The sequence below is a fragment of the Bubalus kerabau genome, chromosome 4 (assembly GCF_029407905.1).
Source record: "Bubalus kerabau isolate K-KA32 ecotype Philippines breed swamp buffalo chromosome 4, PCC_UOA_SB_1v2, whole genome shotgun sequence".
NCBI classification, from domain to species: domain Eukaryota; kingdom Metazoa; phylum Chordata; class Mammalia; order Artiodactyla; family Bovidae; genus Bubalus; species Bubalus kerabau.
Window position 1 is genome coordinate 44,241,832 of NC_073627.1, and position 21,299 is coordinate 44,263,130.

A 21,299-nucleotide genomic window follows, 5' to 3' on the forward strand; every position below is an offset into this window, starting at 1 on the left:
ATGCTTCTTACCCTGACTTCACTCAACTGGTTATAAATCCTCCTGAAATGTTCCCTACCAGGAGCCCCTGGGAACAGAGCCTAACTCCTGGTGGGCACAGCTCAAAGGCAGCCTGATTTGGGCGGCTGAAAACGGCGCCAGATGCCTTAGCCCTGTCATTCACCTACCTTCACTCGTTCCTCTGGCCGCTTTACCACTTTGTCACTGAGGAATTTGGTGGGAATGAAGCCAGTGACACCATTGTCTAACCGTGTTTTGACACCGATGGCCTGGCCTGGGCATGAACCGCTGTCAAAGTGGTTCCAGACCTAAGGACAGCGTCAGGAGAAGAGCTTGATCATTAAGATTCTGGAGACCATACAGTCAGGAAACAGCTGGCAGGAATGCTGTAATTCATCTTACCACTGACACTGGCATCACGATGTGAGAACATGACGCTCAGCCACCCAGCAACACAGAATTTGAATATCCCCTAGGTTCCCTGATGCAGAACTCATGTTTGGCACCACTGGCCAGCAGATCAATCTTTTATGTTAATTTAGCTTCAACTGAAACCCCTCCCTCCCATTCTGTCCTGACCCTGTGAGCTTAAGAAATATCTGTTTGTCACCTCAGAACAACGCATTTCAGTGAACCAGCATATCATGGCTCTTTTACATCCTTGACAAATCTCACCAGTTTCTTTTACTGGGTAAAGTTGAGAAACGGTCTGTTTTACTATCTGCCTAAGTAACATGTGAAGATACAGAAAAAGGTTCAGGATGGCTTTTATGAGTTCTAACCATGAAAAAAGCAGATGTCGTCGAGAAGACTGTGGGAAAAACTAAGATGTGTGTGAAGGATGAAAGCACTGAAGGGAGTCTACAGATACCTTCTAACTAGCATAGGGACACCGTGCCCACCCTGTATGCAAAAAACGCATACATTTCCTCATGTCTCTAACTGGCTGAGCAAGATCCTCAGAGAATGGGAAACAAGGATTAAGGGCTGAGTGAGAACAGAATAAGAGCACACAGATCATTTCTGACTAGCAGCACACGGAGGGACTTTAAGTTAGGCCTGTGTCCATTCAGGATCTCTTCCCTTTTCGTGCATTGCCACAGTAAAGTGTCACCTAAACTACTCCCGTTCTCGACGCCTTTCTAGAGCACTGAAATCATGAAATCACAACATCCAGGGACCATAACAACACTGCAGCACATACCTCGCTTAGTTCCGGGAAATTGTCTTGCTGACAGAAAGGGCACTGCCACAGCCCCGTCTCATCGTTGCGGATTGCCTGGTCGTAGCTTTCGCCCTGTGGACGCCTATGGGCGATGCCAGTGACGTTGCAGATAATGAGCTTTCCTGCAGGAAGGGGAAAGGAGGAGAGGGAAAGGAAGAGAACGGGGGGCAGGCTGAGAAAACTGGAGAGGTGACTCCTCCCCACCAACTGTTTAGTGACAGAACATCTGTCCTAGAGCATCTCCCCTGATTTCCTTCACATCCTCGAAAAGGGGGATCTTCCCTTCAATTGATGACAGGAAAATGAAGCCACAAGACTGACCCCATGAACACCTCACAAAAGCAGGTTAAAAAGCACGATTTGACCTTGCAACTCGAATCTGACTTCCAGCTTAGGGCTCTGTAACCTTTATAAGGCTTCCCTGGTCTTTCCCACTCACAGTACAAGCTGGCCTTATCCTGCTGGAATTACAGTCTGACTTGAACATGCACAGTAAACACTGTCCCAGCAACCCCTTCTCCTCCTCCAACTCAAGAAAGCAGACCCAGGATTTACCAATGTAGAAGGTCTCCGGTGTCTCTTTGGTTAACATATTGAAGATTTCCTCTGTGTTGGGAGAGCGGTAGGCTGTCCGGAGGTCCTTATACCGACAGCTCAGCTCCGCTCGGATGTCGTACAGCGTGATGTGTTTGTCACCATAGCCCTGGGGAAGAAGACCCCATTAAGAGTCTTGCAACTGCTCTCCAACCTGAGCCACCAGGGGTTTCAACGAAAGGAGCAGCCAGTTGGCTCCTGTCAGGGTTTCTTTTCTTTCCCCACAACATGTACTAAATCAGCTTTTCAAACTATTCCTTAGCCATGGAGCACTGTTATATGATAAAAATGCTTCATGGGGACCTCCCTGGTGGTCCAGGGGTTAAGAATCTGCCTGCCGACATGGGGGACAGAGGTTCGATTCCTGGTCTGGAACATTCCACATGCTGCAGGGCAACTAAGCCCTTGCACCACAACTACTGAGCCTGGAGGCCCTAGAGCCTGTGCTCCGCAACAAACGAAGTCACCCCAATGAGAAGCCTGTGCACCAGCACTAGAGGTGCCCCCACTTGCCACAACTCACCCCAACTCAAGAAAGCCTAAGCACAGCAATGAAGACCCAAGGTGCAGCCAAAAAAATCCCCAAAACCCCCTCATGGAATCACAATGTGTGAAACAGATGCAAAACCGCACAGTTGGAGAGGAGTTAAGAGGTCCCAGAAGGAAACTACTACCCCCCCCAGCTCCCCCAAAACATGGCCCCCACAATGACTACAGCAGTCTCTGAGACGTCCTTGGCTCCTTAATAAGCAGACTGAAAACCTCCTTGAGTAAACCCAGTACTGCATGGGGAGGGAAGGGATCAAGTCTCTCACATTCAAAGTACTGGGGCTTCTCTGAGGATGTGCTGCCTGAGTCTCTTCTCATCTAGGCCAGGCCTTCTACTCTGTCACCCACCTGTCTCTCCAGTTCTTCTGCAAAGGCATCAAGGTCCAGGTCCTTGAGTCGCTCTGGGTTTTCTAAGATTTCTTCAAGGGCTCCCGCAGGGTTGGCATCCTCAGCTGACTCATCATATTCCAGAGCATCCACCGCCATTTTCCTGGCCCACTCATAAGTCTCAGGGTGAACTCGGGAACCATCAAGGACTTCAATATATGAGTCAGTGCTGAAGGAGAGGCAGAAGAGGAGCAGGATATATAACAAAAAGCTTCTAGTAACAACCCAGATGTCCACCAATGGGGAACTGGTTAAACAAATTAGGGTACCTCCATACAATGGAATACTATACAACCATTACAAAGAATGAGGCAGGTCTGTGTGTGCTGACATGAAAGATGGCCACGATATATTGATAACGTGAAAAATGCACTGCAAAACACTATGAACCGTATGATCCCATTTCTGTAGTAAATGGGTAGTTAGTAAATGCATAGCAAAAATAAAATTTAGAAAAGTTGTAGTATACATCAACTTGTTATGGCAGTTATCTCTGGGGGGTGGGATTATGGGGGACTTCCACTTTCTGCATAATATTTCTAAATGTTATTGAATTTTATATGATGAAATTATATATAAAAGTCTTATAAATAAAACAAGAAGGGGGAAGAAGACCTTTGAGAATTTGCTGACAGCTACTTTCCCCCATAAAGCCTTCCCAGGCTGGTCTTGCCCGTGCACTCACATGGACCTATGTTATTCGTGGAGTGTTACAGCAAAGCTGGGTGGAAAATGAAGTTTTAGAACTTGAAGCCTATTTCCCCACTGATTTCCATTACTGAATGAGGAGCTATGTGCCCGTGGAAAAGATCCTCCAAAGACTGAGTTGATAACTTCTGGAGAGGAAGAGGTCAATAGTGAAGTCCAAAGTCCAAGTGAATAGAGAACTTTCTCTCAATAACATTATCTCAGAACATAGCAAATCTCTCTCCCCCTTTCTTATATCCTCAGACCCCCACACTCCTCTTCCAATGCCCCAACTATTCCCACCCTTATTGAGCCACAAAAAATCACAACAGCAGAACAAGTTTGTGTTTACTGAACCAAGTCTTATGTTTTCTGTCCTCAATTGATAAACTAAGTTGGTTCTTTTGATGTTTCCCTCACAGAAAAGCTTCACATAATTGAACTGATCTTTTCCATAGGTCAGAGGCTCTTGACTAAATAAAGACTCTTGGCTTTAAAACGTTTCCTAATTTAAATAGTCTGTGGCCCTTTGACAGCCCTAATCCCCAAACCCCCAAAGCAAAGCCCAAGAGAACTCCTCTTGGCCCACCCAGGCAGAGGGCATCACCTGTCCCCCAGGGAGGCAGTGTCAATCTTGAGGAAGCCAGCGCAATTCATGAAGACTTTGGGACCCATGTGGCACATGGTGACCAGCTGAGTCCGGCTCTCGAGCCTGGTGTTATTCTGTTTCAGAATCTGGAAGAGAAGCCCGGAGTGAGCAGGAGCAGTAGATAGGCCCCACCTTCTGGTCTGTTTCCAGGTCTCTGGGAAACCTTCCACAATGGGAAGCTGCCCCAGCACCCCGATAGCTAACTGAGCACTGAGCAGTTAGCACAACATACTGACTGCTACTAAAAAAATTATCTTAAAGAACTACACTGTGCCGAGCAAAGACAATACACAGCTAATGCACAGCTTCAAAGCTGATGTAAAATATACACTCAAGTACCCATCCCACATCAAGAAAAAAATTACCACAAATACTCTTGAGGGTCGCTACATGCCCCTCTCTGTATTGAAATCCTCTCTTTCCTCCGGGGGAAGAAAAATCCACTATCCCGAGGTCTGTGTCTAGCATACTCTCGCCTTCCTCTAAATCATGGCTTAGGCTATCTTTTCCATGAGCCGCCAGAATGCAGTAGTGACGACCAGGACTGCGGCCACCAAGGCTGGAGTCTGGCCCTGACTCTCACTAGCAGGATGACTCCAGGTGAGTGCCTTTACGTCTCTGACCCTGTCCTTTTGGTGAAACCATGCTGGGAAAGTAAAGGGTCAATGAAATAAGAACTTTCCTTTTTTTTTTTTCCTGATTCAACCCAATCCTACCTTCAGGAGATGGGTCCCTTTTCGAGGTCCTAGGCCACAGACATACTGAATCAAGGCCTGGCTGTAGGGGTGGGCAATGGCACGGTTGACATCAACTCCAACCTCATTGACTCGGTTGATGAATTCACAGTACAGGGCATTGAGCAGCTCTTCTTTCACCACATGCTCCTGTCAACACACAGTAGGCAGGGATAAGGTTACTGTGCCACTCTGTCCACCTGGGCCTACTTGTCAAATCCTACTCACCTGCAATGGGTGGAACTTGAGGCATAGGATGTCTTCATCCGAGCTGCACACCTGGGCAAACTCAATCAGAGGGTCCTGGATGCGCCGGGCCAGGGAGACAGCCTGTCTCAGCACAGGAGGGTAATCCCGGAACTCTGCCTAAGGTCAGATGAGGGTCAGCAGGGCCACAGAGTCCCCTCAGCTCTAACAGTCAGAGGAAATCCAAACTGCCTGGCTTGATGTCATGTTCTCTTCTCTGGGACCATTTTTCCTGGGACCAATTTAATCTCTGGGGCTCCCAACCTGAACTATGATTGGCATGATGGGAGATTTTCTGCACAGGTAAGAGAACAGGCGCAATCCTGAGCCCCTGACAATCTTTGCCTCCTTATTTCCCTGGGGCTGATAGCTCTTGCCTGTGTGAAGCCTAAGCGTGGGCTCCCGCCTTACCTCTGATTTCTTGCTGTTCATATAGAGGATGGCCAACTCGTTGTCAATCAGCTCCACCCCAATAGAGGACAGCTGCTGACCCTGGTCCAGCTCATGCACGATGCGCTTCACATCCTCAATCAACATCTGGGCATCCCTAGAGGAAGGAGGGGTGCTGCTCAGGGATATTTCTGGATAGTTTCTCAGAGATGAACCATCTCAGGGCTGGGAGCAGGGAGGAGAGAGCTTTGAAGACAAAGGGGTACAATATTCCAGGGATACCCCCTGGAAGTGGGGGTATCATGTGTTATCACGGCTCTTCACAGGCACAGAGCAGATGCAACGATAAAGGATGAGTGGCTTTGGCCAGGCCTGGCCCAGTCGCCTGGCGCCCCTCCCTACCTGTTCTCTCCTGCAACTGTCACCACATGAGGCTTTTTGTTCAGAAGGAATTTCTTCAGAGTTTCAATGTCTTGAGCCTGGAGTGAAACAAAATTGGAACTAAATGGCTGAGGACAGGGGAGATTTCTAACGCTTTTCTCTCCGTAAGTAGCTTGAGACCTTACAAGACCAGAGAACAATGATGCGTCATGCATTGTCTAACTGGAACACAAAACAAGGTGACTAGGAGCTCTAGTTGAAAATTAAACATCTGTTAATCCTTCCTATGATTACTGTATATCTGGCTTACACGTGAGCTGTGGTTAACATACTCAGGTCTTTCTTTTAACACGAACCACTGCCTGGCAGTCAAGACTATTCTGATTTCCACTTTAAGTTTTTTTTTTCTTTTTTAAAAGAGTTCTTTGCTGAAAATTATGTTTTAGAATGGAACTCTTGTCAATAAAATGGGAAGATACTGTTATGTTAAAAAAAAAAATCAGAAGGATACACATGAGATGAATTTAAATTTCTCCTTCCATGGAAGAAACACAAATGCTGAAAGCAGGGAAAAGGTTGGCTTAATGCCTCAGTGGCTTTCAGCTCCCGGAACAAGCTGACCCAGATGCAGTAAGAACAGAGGCGGTAATGGCAGCTCCTAGAAGCACAAGGCCTAGGAACTGGCTTCAAATCAAGAAGCCAATTCTGTTCCAGATCTTGAGTGCCATCTACTGCCTATGAAAGTGAGACTTATCCTAGGACTTAAGAGGATAGTGAACAGGTCAGAGATCTTGCATGGGATATTGCTTAGACCATGAGTGCATATCCCCACTGAATGATAAGACCTATTGAAGATGTACTCTTGATAACCAGTCCCAGCCACTTGCCTTCTTCTCCCGCTCTTCCTCTCTCCATGCAGTTCGCCGTTTGGTAAAATGAGGCAGCCGGAGGAAGTCTGTCACTTCTCCTTCACCATTGACCAAGGCGCAGAACACAGGGTGATCTCTGCCAGCCCGAAAGAAAAAGAACCGTGTGATAATCAGGTCTATAAGAATATGAGTAAGAGAACAAGATTAGGGAGACAGGTAAGGGGTGATGCCAGGCATGCAGAACAGGAAGTTACCTGGCAGAGGAGAAAGCAATGCCTAGGACCCGGATGCCCTTCCCTTGGTTCTCATCCATAAAGTCGTCGTCTTCTTCTACTTGTTGATCTGGCCGGTAGGGCGCCACCCTCAACCAGTTGTAGAGCTTTCGACTACAGGCCTGGGGAGGAGACACATCAGTCACTATGGCTGTCAGGCTCGCCAAGTGTGTTACAGAAACAGGGGCAGACACATATTTGCAAAGATCATATTTATACTTGCACAAGTTTCTAGCCCTTGGCAGGCTTACAACCTGAAGGCACACCTTGTTCTTAACAATAGGAGAATACAGAGGCCAGTCACATATACGAAGAATGTGTACGGGGTGGGGGAGGGAAGGAAGAGGCTTTTTAAAGGGAGGTCTTAAGAGTGACCCACGACCTTGTGTGCACTCCCTCTCAGGTTATGCCTGGGGGGTTTCCGTTAGCTACAGGACAGCTATTAAGGGGTGCCTTCATTTTCAGCTCTAGCCTGGGGAAATTACATGACTGAAGGTTGTGCTGCTCGCCTGGCATGCTGCAGTCCATGGGGTTGCAAAGAGTTGGACACGACTCAGTGACTGAACTGAACTGAAAAGTCGAGGCCCTGTCCTCACCTTTATGACGTATTCTTTGGCTTCGGCCAGCAGCTTGTTCTTGAGCTCTTTGGCCATCTGCACATACAGGAACTGCTGTAGAGCTCGCTCGATGGCCATTGTGCGCTGCCGGTTCCACTCCTGCACCTGATGGCTGAACTCATCTCGGTAGTAAAACTGTTTAATTTCTTCAAAATACGTCTGGTCACTGCCATAGCTGAGAAGATATAACAGGGTATCAGGAACAGCGAAGAGGTGGTGCCTGAATGCCCTTGAACACTGAGTGAGCCAGAGACAATGGTGACCCCACCGTCCAACAGACGCCAGACCAGGCTTTCCCAAAATAACCCCAGGCTAGAGCTCTGCTTACCCTTCCACTCCCTTCATATCGATGCTGATGTCAATGGTGAGCAGCCCTTCATCTTCAGCCAGGCAGATCTTGAGGAACTGGTCATCTCTCAGTTCCTTAACAGGCTTGTTCTTTAAGTACTTGAAGGAGTAAGCATAGTGGGCCTCATCCACATCCTGCACAACAAGAGGGAACCATCAGTTGACAGAAAGACTGGGCTGGACCCTGGGAAAGGCCAGCCTCTGCACTCAGGCAGACAGCTCAGCTAAGCGTGAAGGCAAGAAACTCAGTTCAAACAGAGCTGGACCATAAGCTGGATCAAAGCCCTTCAACTGGCTTACCTTTCTACCTTTCTTAGTGGGGCTTATATTGAGCTTGGCCCTCTCCTGGAAAGTCTGTCTCAGCACCTGCCGGACGAGGGGCTCTCGGGCAATCTGCAGGGCTACCATGTAGCGGGCACCTTCCAGCACGGCTTCCGGGGTAGGGAACTGGCTGCAGGGAAAATGGAGGTGCTGCAGGATGAGGACACCTTTGCCTATAGGTTCCTCCTCTCACCAGCCAGCTACTGCAAGCCCACCTGCAAACATAATCCTTCGCCAGCTCCAAGGGCTCTGCTGGAAATTGCTCTGTCTCATGCCGCTGGTAGCTGTCCCGGAGGTTTTCCCCAAATTGCTCAGGAGTAAGCCCAAACTTTTTGGCCAGGCCGTCTAAAGCAAATCAGGAGAGATAAAGGTAAGCCAACAGCAGGACTGAATAACTTCTTGGTTTTCAGTCTAAAACTGCAAATTCTGGGCAGTAAATTTAAAAAGGATCACTAATGAGCAGGAGCAGGATGCCTCACAATGAACAATGAAAATGCTGGCTTTAAACAGAAGCAGAAGAAATAGAAATTTTCTGTGGAAGTTAGTTTAGCAAAAGAACTTCCCAAAGACAGGATGAACTCTGATCATGTGTTTCCCACTCTTTCAGGAATTACAGGGAAAGCTGGACCATTCCTGTGGCATGGGTTTGGGTCATGGGAGCAAGTGTTAGAAGTAGACTGGTGATTCACTCAGCTGTCCTTTAAGTCCTCATCCTACCTCCCACTGACTATCGGGGAACTTATACAATTAGCTTTTACCTAGCCCAGCGCTCTGGCAGATGGTGTACATGTCTCGGCGAGAAGCCTGCTTGAGCTCTGGCCCTCTCTGCTCTTCATCTTCTGCCTCCTCACCATCGCCTGGGGAGAAAACATGAGTTAATCTTCTGGCTTCCAGTTACTTCCAAGGATCCGACACATGGAGAAAAGCTCCAAAGTGTAATCAGTCAAAGGCATCCTTGGAAAGGCCATGGCCACCAAGCCTCTGGGTTTTCTTTTCCAACACTCACCTTCCTCATCTCCCTCTTCCCTTACACGCTTTAGCTTCTTGCGGCTGGCCTTGGCAGCATTCTGCATCTTAGGGATGTCACGACCATAATAGAGCAGGAAATGATTGTAGACATCTTTCAGTTCATCCATTGATTGAACATCCTTGAGCCTGGAGGGAAAGGACATAAGACCTCAATTTTGTCATGGAGGAAGGGTATACCCCGGGTTTGCTACAAGAGGTACAATTTCCATGTGGCAAGATCCCAACTAGGATGGATGCCTTTGTACTCCAATTATCAGGGACACACAAAGGCCCTAAACCATGACTTAATTGCAATCAAGGTACTTTCAAGAAGGAATATGTCAAATAATTGGTGGTTGTTACAAATGGCAACAAAAAGAAAGAGACAGATGAGGAAGCATGTCTCCATTCAGAGTCCTTGAGACAGTCTTTGTCCTTCCTTCCCGGATTCATGCCACTGGCCATTAACATCACCTGCTTCTCTCCCACAATCCTCTCTAATTCCAGGCTCACCAAGCCACTTTCGGGCTGTAGTTTGGTTTCCCAAGTGGCTTTTCATACAGGTAACATAAATAAGCAAACATGACTATCTGATCCTCTTAACCTTTTATACCAATATGGGTAAGTAACAGGAATTTGCCTGTCAAAAAGAGCACTTCTGGTGTGTTGTCAAGTTGGCTTTCTAAGTGATAGGTGCCATGCCCTGCTGCGAATTTTACAAGATTATGCTTCTCTGGAGGGTGGGTGGGCGGGGCAGGGGCGGGTACACCTGCCTTTGGCGTGAGGGCTCCCTCTAAAGGAATAAAACCTGCATATGCTACCTCTCCATGTCCGTGGTGTCCAGAGCCCGGATGCCATCAGCAAGGGGCTTGTCAGGATCAGCAGAGATTTGCTCGTACTGATAAGCCTGCATCTTCTCAAACAGCCGTGTTAGGTTCTCCTTACGAATCCTCAGCTGGGTCCACTAAGACAAGGCAGGGCAGGGGTAAGGGCTGGTATTTAGCTTTGGAGACCCAAGGCCAGGCAGTTCCTTACCCGAGTCCCCGGGGGAAGCCTGACAGGCCTGGGGGTGTGGACATCACCTGGGCCGTGCGGGACAACTTGGGCCCCAGTAGTAGCAGTGCCTAGTGCAGCCCGCAGCTCTGAGGGACACGGACCCCTACGTTACCTTTTCATCCCACTGCCACACCCTCCACAGGTCGTTGATGTGCAACTCAGGCTCCACATACTCCTTCCGGTAGAAAGCAATGAAAGGCACCTAGCGGGGCAAAGAGATGGGCAGTCAGCCAGAGAGGAAAGATCTGCAAGGAAGCCCTCTGCTAGAGGGATAAACAGCTCCATGAAATTCAGCACGGGGAATCCTGGCTCATCCAGGGCACATGCTTGTCCTGCCATGGGGGAACATAATGCTGCAGAAGGGATAGTGGTTTCTTTTGATCACTTGAGTCCTCACATTTCTTGGTCAAGGAACCACTGCTGAGGACAGGAGGTGGCGGGGGGTCCCCACCTAACCTAGGTGGCCAACTTTTCCCTCACTCCTAGTTGACGTTCTAACCACTGGACCACTAGAGCCTGAGGTGCTACCTCAAAATGCTGATTTCGCATGAAGCCCAGGGCCTCTTTAATCTTCTGAATTGTGCTGGGCCCTTTTCGACTGAAGCTGCTGGTTGGCTGCCCTCGGTCTAGGTAATCACAGCTTTCCTACAGTTGGAAGGAAAAAGAAAGAGCAACAACACCATTACTTGCTTTGTCTCACCACATACAAAACTGCTTCTTGTCACAGGATGACCTTCTCAGAGTAAGTCTAGAAAAATCTCCTCATATACCCGTACACACATGCTGTTCTGTGGGAGGCCCACAGATGTTTGGGGCAAGGGAGAAGCAGCTACTCATCCTGATGAGGTGACTTCTGGTTCGTGTCAAAACATAGGCTCTTTTTTAGGGGGGTACCTGCAGAGAAATGGTTGGTGTAGCAAAGGCATTCCTGTAGATCCAGTCCGCCTCTTCTTCCAGTTCATCATCTTCAGCCCCCTTGACGGGGATGGAACGGAGCTGCAGGGGATAACACAGGCACATGAGACTGATTTTATCTTGTATCTCATGCAGCAAAAACACGCACTTCTTCTGGATAAAAATATGTGCTCCAGAGGCACATGTTTTCAGTACCTGGAAAAGTACTGTCTGGCAAGAAGTAGGCATGTCGTATATTTGCTAAAGAGAGAGAGCCATTTCAAGAACCCTAAGACACATCAGAGTCTATATTGAGCTAGACTTCCTATACCCCTGGTCAGATTGGGGTTCAAAGCCAAGTTCCTATATATCATTTTTGTGTTTTTTTGGCTGCGCCACCCTGACTAGGGATTGAACCCATGCCCCCTGCAGTGGAAGTATGGAGTCTTTGCCATTGGACTGCCAGAAAAGCCCCCCTATAAACTATTGTTAGCTTGATCTCTGCTATAACCCTTGTGCCAAGGTGACTCAGGCCAGTTGATGACAGTTCAGCAGAAAGACAGAGGCTGCTGCTTCCTTACCTGGAACCTCTCAGGCAAGTCAGTGGCTCGGATTTCATTGTCCTGATCGGTGAGGTGGCTGCTTTCCAGCTCACTGGGCTCATACATCTCGAAGATGCTCCTGCGGCTCACACGTTTCTTGGTGGTCTTCTTGGGGCGCACTCGGATCTCGCCCTCAGCCTCGTCGTCCTCATACTCATACTCTTCCTCCAGCTCTTCGTCATACTCATTGTATTTCTCAAATTCATCGTAGTCAAAGTCCACACCAAAAATCTCCTGGGCTTCCTGCAGAGCCCTGCAGGTGAGAGCGAAAGGCAGTTGGCCCAGGTTCCGGTGAGAGGAGACAGATGCGGCCCCTGCAGAGATCTTTTACCTGCCCCGAGGGAACTAGAAAGGCTGAGGGAAATCTAAACAAAAAAAAAAGCATATTCACCGCAAAATAAAGGCTTAGCTGGTGGCTATTTCTGGGGAAACTCTCATTTACTGAGATGAAAACCCATCTTTGGCACATGTCCGTGACCAGGATCAAAAAGTAACAGGACAAGTTTAAAAATAAAATTAAAAAAAAAAAAAGAAAGTTAAAAAAAAAAAAAGTAACAGGACAGATGAGTTCATATCATGTTCAGTGGATCCATCCTTTGCTAAGATGTTACAGTATTCTCTCAGAGCAAAGAATTTCCTGACAAAATTATACTTAGAAGACTGATACATAAACAAGTGAACGCAGAGCTGCAGATGTTAGAGGAAGGCTGGGTCTCTGCTGATGTGTGCCGCCCCCTTCACCCCGCCCTGGCACTAGGATGCAGAGAGCGCTTTCAGGGCTTCGAGATACAGTCTGACATCACTGCCTGGCGAAGGTTATCAGAGGCAGGAGGCAAAGTGGCTGAGAGCTGACTGTTCTATCTTTGGCCAAGGCCTCTGACCTCTTCCTTCCTGCCTGGGTCCACTCAGATGCCCTTATGACCACCTTGCCCCAGACTCCACTCACGCATCAGTGTATCCAGGAAGCTTTTTCCGCCACTTAGGTTTTTTCAGAGGTTGTCCATCATCGTCCACGATAAAGTCGTCAATGTCTAGGTAGGGAAGGGAGGGGTTAGTGCCCAGAGGCAGGACTGAATGGCTTTAGTTCCTACTATATGAGTGGCCAGTGAAGAGAAGAGAGCCTTTGGAAAGGAACTCCTTTCTGTCAAATGCTGGAGGCCAGTAGCTGAAAAATGATTTCCCGTCCCATTCCTCAGAGCAGGAGATCCCAACCCCCTGCCCCAAACTGGCTTCCCTACCTGATGCTACATACCTGACTCCTCATCATCTTCCTCCTCCTCTTCTGGAGGAGCCATGTGGGCCTCCACGGCCTCCTGCCCTTCTTCCCCTTCCCCATCCTGAAAGATCTCCTCTGCGATAGCTTCTTTTTCATGTTCCTCCTTGCCATATTCCTCCTCCTCGTCGTCCTCATCATCTGAGACTTTTTTGACACGCCGGTATTTTTGCTAGGGGTAGAAAGTCTGCCTGGTCAGGGTCTGAGGGAACTGGCGTAACGATGCCTGCCCTCCAATCTCACCATTTTCCCACCACAGTTACACTGACGAGGGAAATGGGAAACAGCACATCAAGTGATGCCCCAAGGCCCACTCCTGAAACTCTGACAGGCACCCAGAACTGGGCTCCACGGCACCACGATACTGAGTCACTTTCTCCTTGCTGAAGTTCCCCAGATGGTTCTGGATGTGCCTCCCAACACCTCCCAGAGCCACTGAACTTCAAGGGCTTCTTCCTTCATCCTCAAGGACAGAGACAAAAAAGGCACTTACTCCTCTTTTGACTTTGACACCCAAATTCTCCTCAATGAGATCAAAATCATCATCCTCCAGGCGGTCGTCAAAAGATGCTAGAGACGACAAAATGTTGCTGGTTGTGACCGGGAGGCCCCTCCTCCACTGGCTTCCACCCCAGCCTCACCTGACTTGGGGAGAGGCTACTTACTGCGTTTTCTCTTCTTGTGGCTAACTTCATCTTCCGAATCTCCGGAGTCACTACCCTCATCCTCCTCCCCTTCCTCTTCATCGTCATCATCATTGATAAAGCCTTTCAGGTTTCCTTGTTCATCCTGATCATCCAGGTTCTCCTCCTCCTCCTCCTCATCTGGAAAACATGCATGTTTGAGGCATGCAGTTTGGGAAACAGGCTGGTGCTGGGGCAGGACCACCTGCTTAACTGTTATTTCTTATCTGCTTTGAACCAAATGACCTGGATGCCATGTTAACTCTTCTGCCTCATCCAATCCAAAGACGAAAAACATGACCACTGGCTCAGAGCAGTAGTCTCTGGAAAGGAAACTCTTGTCTACATTCACTGTCTGTCTTTCGGCAAGATGAGCTTCCTAATTACTCTGGATGGTCAAAATCTTGACTAGAGGTTTTACAGCCACCAATAACTTTGGTTTCTTCTCAGTTTATAAACTTGGTAGCTATATTCCTTCTTTCATCTGTAAAGCTTTTGATAAAGCTTCCATTTTCCTTACTGTCTCTAAAGTTGTTTTCTACTTTAGAGTAGTTGGTTCTACTCTGCTAATGATCCTAATGGTTGGGTTTTGACAGAAAAATTGGAAACTGGGTGCATAAATACCAACACTGCTAGGTCTCTAAAAGAGAAACATCCCCTGTGTATTTCTTAGTTTACTGGCTGTCCCATCCCACTAATGTAAGCTCCATGATAGCCAGGTCTTTATTTTGTATTCCTAGTTCTAGGCACAGTGCCTGGCATACAGCAGACAGATAATTAGTAAATATTTTCTATGAATGACTGAAAATTACTCAAGCTGGTACCTCTCATGTGTGACAACTTCTGTGCTCAGCCTGAGCCTCTCATCAGCAAGAATCCAACTATCCAAAGCTTAGCAATAGTGGGGAGAAGCTTGAGGCTGGGGCTTCCTCACCGTCATCCTCCTCTTCTACAAATTTCTTGTTGACCCGGGGCACCACCTCGCCTTCATCATTGTACTCTTCCTCGGACTCCTCAGCCTCGCTTTCCACAAAATCAGACATTGCTGCAGCTTCTCACGGCCTGCCTGAAGGAGACTAGGGAAGAAAGGGAGATGGGGATAAAAAATGAGAGAGAGGACTCTTAAACATTTCCACAAACAGCCTTCAGCTATGTGTCACTGCTCTGTCCAATCATTACCATCTGGGAGGAGAGAGTAAGAATAAGATGGCTCCATCTCCTCTATTATCCATTCCTCTCACCACTGCCCCTCTCATGGGTATCTTTAAAAAGCAATTATACTGGACATTTCTGTAAATACCACATGGCTTGTCCAAAGAGGTTTATCTCACTTACCATTTGGGGACAGAAATGGGCGGATGAAGAAAGAAATTAATGCAGGAATAATTACATAGGTAGGGATACAGTAGTAGTGAGATTATATGACTCACTCGTAAGTCTGGCAAACAATAATTAAATGCCAACTTAATGACAGGAACTATAGCTGAGCTATTGGCAGAGTCAAAAAGAAAATCTTTTTCAACAGATTAAACATCATTTCATGAACCTGAGTCCACTTGTGTGAGTACTGGTCGGGAGCATTTGGGTAGAAAAGGGGCCTCTTCAGAAACATTAGGACCACAACTCTATTGTGAGCATTTACCTCCCCAGCAAAACAAATAAACCAAAAAACACTTTGAAAGAGACTTCCACGGCCTACAAATTAAATGCAACATGGTTAAATACAAACACTGCTGGGCTTAAGAGTAGAAATCAAATTCTGGTCCCATCGTCTACTAGGTCTTAAAAGTAAGCATATTACTGAATGTGCTTGAATATCAATGTCTTCATTTGAAAAAAGGCAACAGCACTACCTACCATGCAGGGTAGTTGCGAATATTACATGATAATAGGGAAAGAGTCTAGTTCACTATTTAAAAAAATAGTTAATTGGATCCTAGGCCTAATTTCCAGCATTCTATAATTCAGTACCAACCAATCTCAACTTTCTCTTCTACCTCCCTGATGTTAGATGCATCCAAAAACCTAGAAATGGCAGTGGAGAACCACAGAACCATGACATGGCGTTCCCTGGGCTTTAAAACACAGCATACATCACACAAATCAGAGCATCAAAATTCCATTCTGGAATCCTTAAGCTGGCTGCTCTTCCACTCAGCCATTCCTCATGCTGTACTGAATTATGGTCCACTGTCTATGCCCATTTTTTCCACTTAGACTACAAGCTTCTGGAAGTCAGAGACAATATCCAATTAAAGGACTAAAAAAAAAAATCACAAAAACATAAACAGCAATATGAGGCATTACACCGCATTTTTATTCTGTAGTATCTGTTGTATACCACTAGGTGCTCTATACAGAACAGAAACTGCTAAGTATCTGTTAAATAGATTACTAATTCATGTCTTCCCAGTTAAAGATGGCAGTGGGCCTGGAGAGGGAGGACGGTGGCTAATGGCTATCTCAAGTGGTCTAAGCTTTAGAAGGAGCCTTAAGTGCTGTGGCTCTAATTCTCCTGAAAATTACCCTTACTGCTATCAACTGATACCATAACCAAGTAGATGAACTGAACTCAAGAAAACAAAACTGAATGTACAAGTTCTGGTGGAAAGGGAGAATCAATGAGAAGGGTCTTATGTTCAATTTTAGACTGAAGTTTCAGATGCCATTCTTTTTAAACTGTACTGAAATGTCTACCAAGTAGAAACACTCTGCTAGGAGCTGGGAATTTGAAGAGAAACAGGATTCAATGTTCCCAAGAAGTTGACTTCTAGTGGAGAGCCAAAAAGGACCATAAAGGGACTTCCCTGGTGGTCCAGCGGTTAAGAATCTGCCTGCCAATGCAAGGGACACAAGTTTGAGCCCTGGTCCGGTAAGATTCCACATGCTGTGGGGCAACTAGGTCTACATGCTGTAACTACTGATGCCCATGTCCTAGAGCCCCTGCTCCGTAACAGGAGAAGCCACCGCAACGAGAAGCCCACGCACCGCAGCAAAGAGCGGCCCCCACGCGCGGCAATGAGAGTGCTCACGCACGGCGACACTGACCCAGCACAGCCAAAAATAAATAAATAAACGTAGGCCTTCCCTAATCTACTAAACACCTAACAAGTTCCAGACATTTAATAAATAACCTATTAAGGCCAACATTGTCCTGTGAATTATAGCACATTTCTCTGTCCTTTCAACAGAGAAAAAAATATACTCAGAGATGAAGTCACTTGTTCAAGGTGATACAACTTTCAACAGTAGACCTGAGAGTTGAGTTAAGGTCTGTCTGACTTCAAAGAAACAGTTGTTGCTATCATATCAGTAGCTCTCCAAGTGTGGTCCAGGGATCACCCTCTTTTCTTTCACGTGTAGAGTGAAGTCTTCCAGAGGTTTTATGACATGTAGTATCACAATGGGCTGAATACAGAAGCAGATGTGAGAATCCACATCACTGTATCAAAGCAAACATTAAAAAGATTTGCCAATGGGACTTCCCTGGTGGTCCAGTGGTTAAGAATCTGCCTTGCAATGCAGGGGATGCAGGTTCAATTCCTGGTCTAGAACCAAGATCCCACATGCTGCAGAGCAACTAAGCCCATGTGCCACAACTAACCCGAGGCAGCCAAGATGAATAAATAAAATAAATAAATATATTTTTTTAAAAACTTGCCAAAAATGCAAAAACAACAACAAAAAAACAACCCAACAACCACCTCACAAACCCCCAAACAAAAATAATGCTACTCTTCTTAAATTTTATTTTGTTTTGAAGATTATACTTGTTTTCCCTACAATGTTACAATGCAGAGCAGGCTTATTTTCTCAGTTTTACTGATAAACAATTGGCCCTTGAACATGGGTTTGAACTGCGTGGGTTCACTTGTATGTGGATTTTTTCCCCCCAGTAAATAGAGTAGTATCTGTATTTTCATTGTACATATCTTAAAATTAGGTGTGGGAGAAAGTTTGTGTTCTGTTAGAGATCACAATACGTGGAATCAAAAGAATTCAGGTTTGAGTTTTGATTCCATTCAAAATGTTTCAGTTTCCTGCCCTTGGGTGAGGCATTCATCAATTCCTTTGTTTCTGAGGTAGAGATAGCAGTATGCACATTGTGTGTGTGTGGGGGGGTGTGTCAGCAACTCAGCTCCCTGTTGTCCACGGGTCAACTATAATTGACACATAATGCTGTATAAAGTTAGGTGCATAATGTGTTGATTTGATATACCTGTATATTGCAAACAGGCTTATTATTAGGTTAAAATCAATTCACATTTATCTATTAGTTTTAACTTCTAATCTGGTAAACACCTATACATATAAATCTCATAAACATCCATAGATGTAACTCACATAAACAAAATGTCTTTGTAATCTTATATTACCTTCAAGAATATAAAGGGGTCTTGAGATCAAAAAGTATGGGAGCCCCCTATATTAAACCATGTTTAAGTCCCACAGGATGGTGATATTGGAACCTTGGTTAGATTGATGCCCACCGTCCCCCAAGATCTGTTTCCTTAAGGTCATTATCCTGAGTACAGCCAAAAGTGAGGAGTATCTAAAACTTCTGCCAATTAAATGTGGTGCTCTAATTTTAATATGGCTCCCCCTCAGCCCTAAGCTGAGTCATTAAAAACAGATTTGGGTACAGCAGCCCCCACACACCGCTTGCTTTAATTAGGCTATCAGACCCACAAATTCAGTCTTCTAAGGCCTCAACATCTTCACACTAGATGCTAGCTCCTCCAAACCAGATGCCCTACAGCCTACTTAGCAGAGAGAAAGTCAGTTTACCTAATGAAAGCAACGGCTTTCTTCTGTTCTGGGGGCAGCTGGTGCTCTGTGCTGCGCGCAGCTTTCCTCCCATCCTCTAGGTTAGCAATGAAGTACGTGCTGTGCTATATAGCTGGAGAAGGCACCCAGTCTAGCTCACTGCCAAGACCTCCAGTTAAAAGAGGCTGTGCCAGAAGCAATCCTGATTTGCTGCAACCTGGGGGAGCAGGATGTGCCGAGGGCGCTGCAGCAGCACTGCAGGCTGAGGCTGGCAAGCAGCAACCACTCCAGGACAAAACCACCGGTGGTTAGTCTATGATTATCATTAATAAATGACATCTGAGAAGACTCTGAGGTTGTTTGGATTTTGTATTTAGTACTCAGGCTCTTGAATTTTTCCCATATTCAGACTCTAAACTTACACTCGCTCCTGAAACAGATCCAGAAGGGTAGTGGGGTAGTGAAAGGAGATTTCTCTAGGCGGAAGCACAGCTGCAGTAGAAGATGTGGCTCAAAAGGAGAGGCTGTCGGTTACCATGACATTCTCTGGAAGAGGAATGGAGCTGGGATCAGATTGCCACAGGGGAGGCCCTCTGCAGTCCCTCCCTTTGAACAAGACGGTGAGGGAGGCAATTAAAAGGAGACCAGATCAAAAAGATGTCTGTTAATTCCCTCCACTGGCAGCTTCAATTAACATTTACAGTTTTGTTTTTTTAGGGTACAGCTCTGTGCTGGGACTTGGGTATATATACATAAGTAAAATATACTTTTGACCCTCATGTTCACATTCACCTCACAAAAAAACTTGTAAATGAAGTTATGACAAAGCATAATAAATGTTTTATGGCACTTACATACAAGAACAATGAAAGCAATATGAAGACAGAGGTTGACAGAGAACGCTTCACAAAAGGTGATGCCTGAGTTGAGAGGGAAATAGATGGGAAATAGATGGGGAAAGAGTGGAAACAGTGTCAGACTTTATTTTTGGGGGCTCCAAAATCACTGCAGATGGTGACTGCAGCCATGCAATTAAAAGACGCTTACTCCTTGGAAGGAAAGTTATGACCAACCTAGACAGCATATTCAAAAGCAGAGACATTACTTTGCCAACAAAGGTCCGTCTAGTCAAGGCTATGGTTTTTCCTGTGGTCATGTATGGATGTGAGAGTTGGACTGTGAAGAAGGCTGAGCGCCGAAGAATTGATGCTTTTGAACTGTGGTGTTGGAGAAGACTCTTGCGAGTCCCTTGGACTGCAAGGAGATCCAACCAGTCCATTCTGAAGGAGATCAGCCCTGGGACTTCTTTGGAAGGAATGATGCTAAAGCTGAAACTCCAGTACTTTGGCCACTTCATGCGAAGAGTTGACTCACTAGAAAAAAGTCTGATGCTGGGAGGGATTGGGGGCAGGAGGAGAAGGGGACGACAGAGGATGAGATGGCTGGATGGCATCATTGACTTGATGGACATGAGTCTGAGTGAACTCCGGGAGTTGGTGATGGACAGAGAGGCCTGGTGTGCTTCGATTCATGGGGTCGCAAAGAGTCGGACACGTCTGAGCAACTGAACTGAACTGAACTGAGTTGAGAGGAGGTAAGAAGATAGTCAGAAAAAAGCAGCATGAGCAAAACCTTTGAGCAAAAGGTTTGAAAGGGCCCAGTGGTCTGAAGAATAGCCTCACAAGTCTGGTGTGGTGTTTAAACTATAAGACACTCTGCATTTGATGAGCAAGAGCCTAGGACTATTTCAATGATGCTCACAAATGACTACCCAATTTGGAATCCAAAAACCTAAGAGCTTAATAGACAAAAGTATTCAGAATCCACTTAAAACAAGTTCTTTTTATTAAATTTGGGATTCAGAACTATGTTATGAAAAATCTTAATCACATCATTAGAATTTTACCTATAATCATTTTAACACGCACACCATTATTTATAAGAAATAACCCTCTTAGAATCTTTTCAATGCCACTATTGTTAATAATGGTTAAAACATAATAACTAATTTATTTTTTTCTTTCTGTGTTTCCTTTGAAGATAAGGAAAAAATAAAAGAGGAGCAGAAACAACAATATGTAACCAGATTCAGAATCCCTGCAACAGTCACTGAATCCTGTGCAACATGGAGAGGGGGTTGGGAGCAGATAGTTTCTGTTCTAATACCAAGGGGTAGATCTGCCCTTGCAGTACAAGAGCAGACACAGCATGTAAATGAATGGGAGTGGCCTAATTTGGCCCATTTATTTTGGAGCCTTAGTTTGGTAACCCCTGATCTACAAGTATGGAAAGTCTTTAAAGAAGGTCTTTAAAGAAATGATGGCAAAGGTACCATGGGAACCTGTAATAGAGGATTCTAACCTGATTTTGAGCAAGTGGCTTGACTTTTTTTTTTAAGGAAAATGGAATTAACTAAGTAGAAGAGCTGGCTTCTTTGGAGGTGGTTCAAGGAGCGGCACTGTTGGAGAAAAGAGCTCTGGCACAAGGCTCAGACTATGCTGAGGTGGAAACAGTGAGGACTGGTTTGACTGGAGAGAGTCCATGAGTCAGAGGTGAGGTCACAAGGATCTTCTTAACTTAAGGATTTTGGATTCTAACTGAAAGGTGCTGGGACGGTCCTATAGGATTTTAAACCAAGAACTGACCTAGTAGTTTACTTGTTACTTCAGTAAGCACTTACTTAATGAGTGCCTACTACACGCCAGGCACATACAAGGCAAAAAATCCCTGCCCCTAGGATAACTATA

The 21,299-nt window shown here is 46.1% G+C and overlaps 1 protein-coding gene across 3 annotated transcripts in view; it reads right to left on the minus strand.

Annotated features, from left to right (window-relative positions):
• SUPT6H (SPT6 homolog, histone chaperone and transcription elongation factor) overlaps positions 1-21,299 on the minus strand; it is a 31,240-nt gene that overhangs the window by 7,731 nt on the left and 2,210 nt on the right. For 2 of the 3 annotated variants that reach the window (XM_055577129.1, XM_055577130.1), the window contains exons 2-28: positions 14,720-14,861; positions 13,768-13,926; positions 13,596-13,672; positions 13,082-13,274; positions 12,776-12,860; positions 11,809-12,082; positions 11,228-11,329; positions 10,862-10,978; positions 10,446-10,535; positions 10,099-10,241; positions 9,276-9,424; positions 9,028-9,126; positions 8,485-8,614; positions 8,249-8,399; positions 7,929-8,083; positions 7,580-7,775; positions 6,966-7,105; positions 6,730-6,847; positions 5,864-5,940; positions 5,483-5,618; positions 5,054-5,191; positions 4,808-4,975; positions 4,050-4,177; positions 2,717-2,924; positions 1,781-1,928; positions 1,205-1,347; positions 168-308 (exon numbers count right to left, since the gene is read on the minus strand). In XM_055577129.1, the coding sequence (XP_055433104.1) occupies positions 168-308; positions 1,205-1,347; positions 1,781-1,928; positions 2,717-2,924; positions 4,050-4,177; positions 4,808-4,975; positions 5,054-5,191; positions 5,483-5,618; positions 5,864-5,940; positions 6,730-6,847; positions 6,966-7,105; positions 7,580-7,775; positions 7,929-8,083; positions 8,249-8,399; positions 8,485-8,614; positions 9,028-9,126; positions 9,276-9,424; positions 10,099-10,241; positions 10,446-10,535; positions 10,862-10,978; positions 11,228-11,329; positions 11,809-12,082; positions 12,776-12,860; positions 13,082-13,274; positions 13,596-13,672; positions 13,768-13,926; positions 14,720-14,828 (3,774 nt within the window). In that variant the 5' untranslated portion in view covers positions 14,829-14,861. Of the gene's footprint in view, positions 1-167; positions 309-1,204; positions 1,348-1,780; positions 1,929-2,716; positions 2,925-4,049; positions 4,178-4,807; positions 4,976-5,053; positions 5,192-5,482; positions 5,619-5,863; positions 5,941-6,729; positions 6,848-6,965; positions 7,106-7,579; positions 7,776-7,928; positions 8,084-8,248; positions 8,400-8,484; positions 8,615-9,027; positions 9,127-9,275; positions 9,425-10,098; positions 10,242-10,445; positions 10,536-10,861; positions 10,979-11,227; positions 11,330-11,808; positions 12,083-12,775; positions 12,861-13,081; positions 13,275-13,595; positions 13,673-13,767; positions 13,927-14,719; positions 14,862-18,974; positions 19,099-21,299 lie in introns of all 3 variants that reach the window. The other variant, XM_055577131.1, reaches the window with a different exon arrangement.